At 48.8% G+C, this 3,323-nt stretch overlaps 1 protein-coding gene across 1 annotated transcript; it reads left to right on the top strand.

Annotated features, from left to right (window-relative positions):
* Nucleotides 1-9: 9 nt before the first annotated feature.
* On the top strand, nucleotides 10-3,314 carry GPN3 (GPN-loop GTPase 3; the record flags this gene model as incomplete). The annotated part of the gene is made up of 6 exons (XM_010002540.1): nucleotides 10-53; nucleotides 138-305; nucleotides 722-846; nucleotides 1,482-1,597; nucleotides 2,003-2,099; nucleotides 3,121-3,314. Coding segments are annotated over exons 1-6 (707 nt in total), but the record flags the coding sequence as incomplete, so codon positions are not given.
* Nucleotides 3,315-3,323: the final 9 nt, after the last annotated feature.

Genomic DNA, 3,323 nt, shown 5'->3' with positions numbered 1-3,323 from the left:
GTGGGTGAACGGGGCCCGGGCGGCCGAGCTGTTCAGCTACCCCGTGATGGCAGGTGAGCGGCGGCGGCTCCCGGGGCGGCCCCGCGGGCACCTCCGGGGGCAGCGGGACGGGAACCGGCCGGTGTCTGTCGTTCCAGACATCCGCGAGCTGATCGAAGTGGACGATGTGATGGAAGACGAGTCGCTGAGGTTCGGCCCCAACGGCGGGCTGGTGTTCTGCATGGAGTACCTGGCCAACAACTTCAGCTGGCTGGAGGAGAGCCTGGGGCACGTGGAGGATGACTACGTGCTGTTCGATTGCCCGGGTAGGCAGGTGTGGGTGGTTTGGAGCGGTCTCTGTCAGCTGTGTCACGGGTACAGCCCTTCTCTCAGCTGGCCGTGATGTTGTTGCAGCGCTGAGTTGTCAGAGCCACCCCCGGGTGTTTCACCTTCATCCCTGGGTGACCGAGGTGACTGCACTCATGTTGGATACCATCATATGGTGTGGAGATGCTGTGCCAGCTGCTAATTAACATTAATTTGGGGGTCAAAGGAGGGGAAAAAAAACCCTTTTATTTCTTTGCACTCCCCCAGTATAAGCTCACCCAAGCACAGAGCTGTCTGAAAAGACAGGACGTTGCCTTTGCTTTGATTCCTGTGTAGTGCAACATCCACTCCCGTGCAGTTGATCCCTGTGAACTGTTCCCCTGAGCTGCAGCCTCACTAATTCCATGTGTCCCAGGTCAGATCGAGCTGTACACACACCTGCCTGTGATGAAGCAGCTGGTGGAGCAGCTCCAGCAGTGGGAGTTCCGCGTCTGTGGAGTTTTTCTCGTGGATTCTCAGTTTATGGTGGAATCTTTTAAGGTATCCGTGTGAAATGTGTTGGGGTTGATCTGGCTAAAGAACAGGGAACTGAGCAGTGTGGGGAGCTGGGTTAGTTTAGCCCAGGGGAAGGAATGTGGAGCTGGGGGAGTTCAGGTGGCTGCCTCCAGCTGCTGCAGACACAGGCTGCAGCAGAGAAAATTCCAGTTGGATGTAAAGAAAAGCTGCACTGCAGGAGTGGTCAGACTGGCACAGGGAGATTGTGTCGTGTAAAACCCCCGAGCAGCCTGGTCTGACTGGGAATCTGGCTTTGCTTTCAGCCCTGGCATGGAACAGGTCACCTCAAAACATCCCTTCCCACCTAAATTCCTCTTTGATTCCCCAAGAGCTTCCTCAGATCTGGAGAGGGCACAGGCTGCTCTCCCTATCTAGCAGTCAGAATCTTGAGATGGGCTTTGAGTTTTGTGATGGCCTTTGCAGTGGCAGATCCAGATTTAAGGCTCTGGAAATAAGATGGCAGATGGGAGGCTCCACTCCTCCCTTTCCCAACAGAGATAAGGACTTCCCACCCAGCCTGATGGCCACATGTTCCCTAGATGTGGTCTGTGCTGGAGTGTCCTGCATGTTTGTATTGTGGGTTTCTGTACTTAACCACATCATTGTTTATATTCCTAAAGTTTATCTCTGGAATTCTGGCAGCCCTCAGTGCAATGATATCTTTAGAGATCCCACAGATTAACATCATGACCAAAATGGATTTGCTGAGCAAGAAAGCCAAGAAGGAAATAGAAAAGTAAGTTCCAAAAGATGACTTTATGTAGTGTAATATCTTGAGGTAAACTTCACTCAGAATTCAGTCTGATGTTCCCACCAGAGCTGATCAGGCTTTTGATGCTGAACATCCTGAATTATTCATGTGTTACTTCTACATTTGTGCTAAAATGACAAAATTCAAGTTTTTCCCCTGTGGTTTTCCTCAAAACTTGTGTTGAGCACACAAGCATATTAGCAAAAATGCTTCAGTTATTTCTACTAGCAATTGTCATCATAATTTAAAAATGTTTTAAGTTCTCCTGATACTAAGTTAGTTTGTTCAGGTTACACAGTGATGGTTTTGTAGCTACATAAAAGCACAGAGTCTCATTATCTCCCTGGCCAAGGATTCTTTTCATGTTAACAGTGAGTTTGTTTCTCCCAGATACTTGGATCCAGACATGTATTCCATGATTGAAGATTCAACAAATATACTGAAAAGCAAAAGGTTTCAGAAGCTGACTAAGTCGATATGTGGATTGGTAGGTGTATTGCTTTCTTAGCTGGTACTTTAAATTCAATCATAGAATCATAGAATGGTGACTGTTGGAAGGGACCTTAAAGATCATCAGGTTCCAACCCCCCTGTCATGAGCAGGGACACCTCCCACCAGACCAGGCTGCACAAGCCCCATCCAACCTGCCCTTCAACACCTCCAGGGAGGGGCAGCCAAAACCTCCCTGGGCAACTTATGCCAGTTTCTTCCTACCCTCATGGTGAAGCATTTCTTCCTGATGTCTAATCTAAATCTCTCCTCTTTCAGTTTAAAACCATTCCCCCGTGTTCTATCACTGCCCTCTCAGGTGAAAAGCCCCTCCCCAGCTTTCCTGGAGCCCCTTCAGGCACTGGAAGCTGCTCTAAGGTCTCCCCAGAGCCTTCTCTTCTCCAGGCTGAACAGCCCCAACTCCCTCAGCCTGTCTCCAGAGCAGAGCTGCTCCAGCCCTTGTGGCCCTTCTCTGAACCCTCTCCAACAGCTCCTTGTCTCTCCTGTGCTGAGGGCTCCAGAGCTGGACACAGCACTCCAGGTGGGGTCTCAGCAGAGCAGAGCATCTAGTATTGACAAGCCATGCTGTGGTTGCTGGTTTCATTACTGTTGTAGGCACTGTAGGGACTGTGATAATCCCAACCCCTTCATCCCAAAGCCTTCGATTTACCAACCAAGCTTATTGACAAAGCCAGGATCTAAAAGATTCTCATTTTACTTTTTGCCCATTTTAACTCAGTTTTTTAAAATGTATATCTTTTTCAGATTAGTTTAAGATTCTTGATGCACTTTCTGTGAATTCTGTTCTATTGGCCATTTTGGGCACCAGCTTTATCTACTAGTCAGGACTTCAGCCTGCCAGCCAGGCATTGCAAGGGGGGAGCTGGTGCTGGTCTGGGATGTCAGGAGACCAGACAAGCAAGACCTGAGTTTGCTCTAAAGAGGTGGTTTGGGCTGTTGTGAGTGGGAATTATCTTCCTGGTTTTTCCCCCCTAACCTGCTCTGAATCCCTTCTCCAGATTGATGACTACGGGATGGTTCGATTTCTGCCTTTTGATCGCTCTGATGAGGAAAGTATCAACATAGTCCTGCAGCACATAGACTTCACCATCCAGTATGGAGAGGACCTTGAATTTAAAGAACCAAAGGTGAGGTGCTTCTGTTTGGTGGTGAGAAATGTAAAAGATCCATCATATAAGTTCAATATTAACATGTTCTTTGC

Source organism: Chaetura pelagica, unplaced genomic scaffold, assembly GCF_000747805.2.
Source record: "Chaetura pelagica isolate M959 unplaced genomic scaffold, ChaPel_1.0 scaffold618, whole genome shotgun sequence".
In the NCBI taxonomy this organism is placed as follows: domain Eukaryota; kingdom Metazoa; phylum Chordata; class Aves; order Apodiformes; family Apodidae; genus Chaetura; species Chaetura pelagica.
This window is presented reverse-complemented; position numbering and strand designations above follow the sequence as displayed.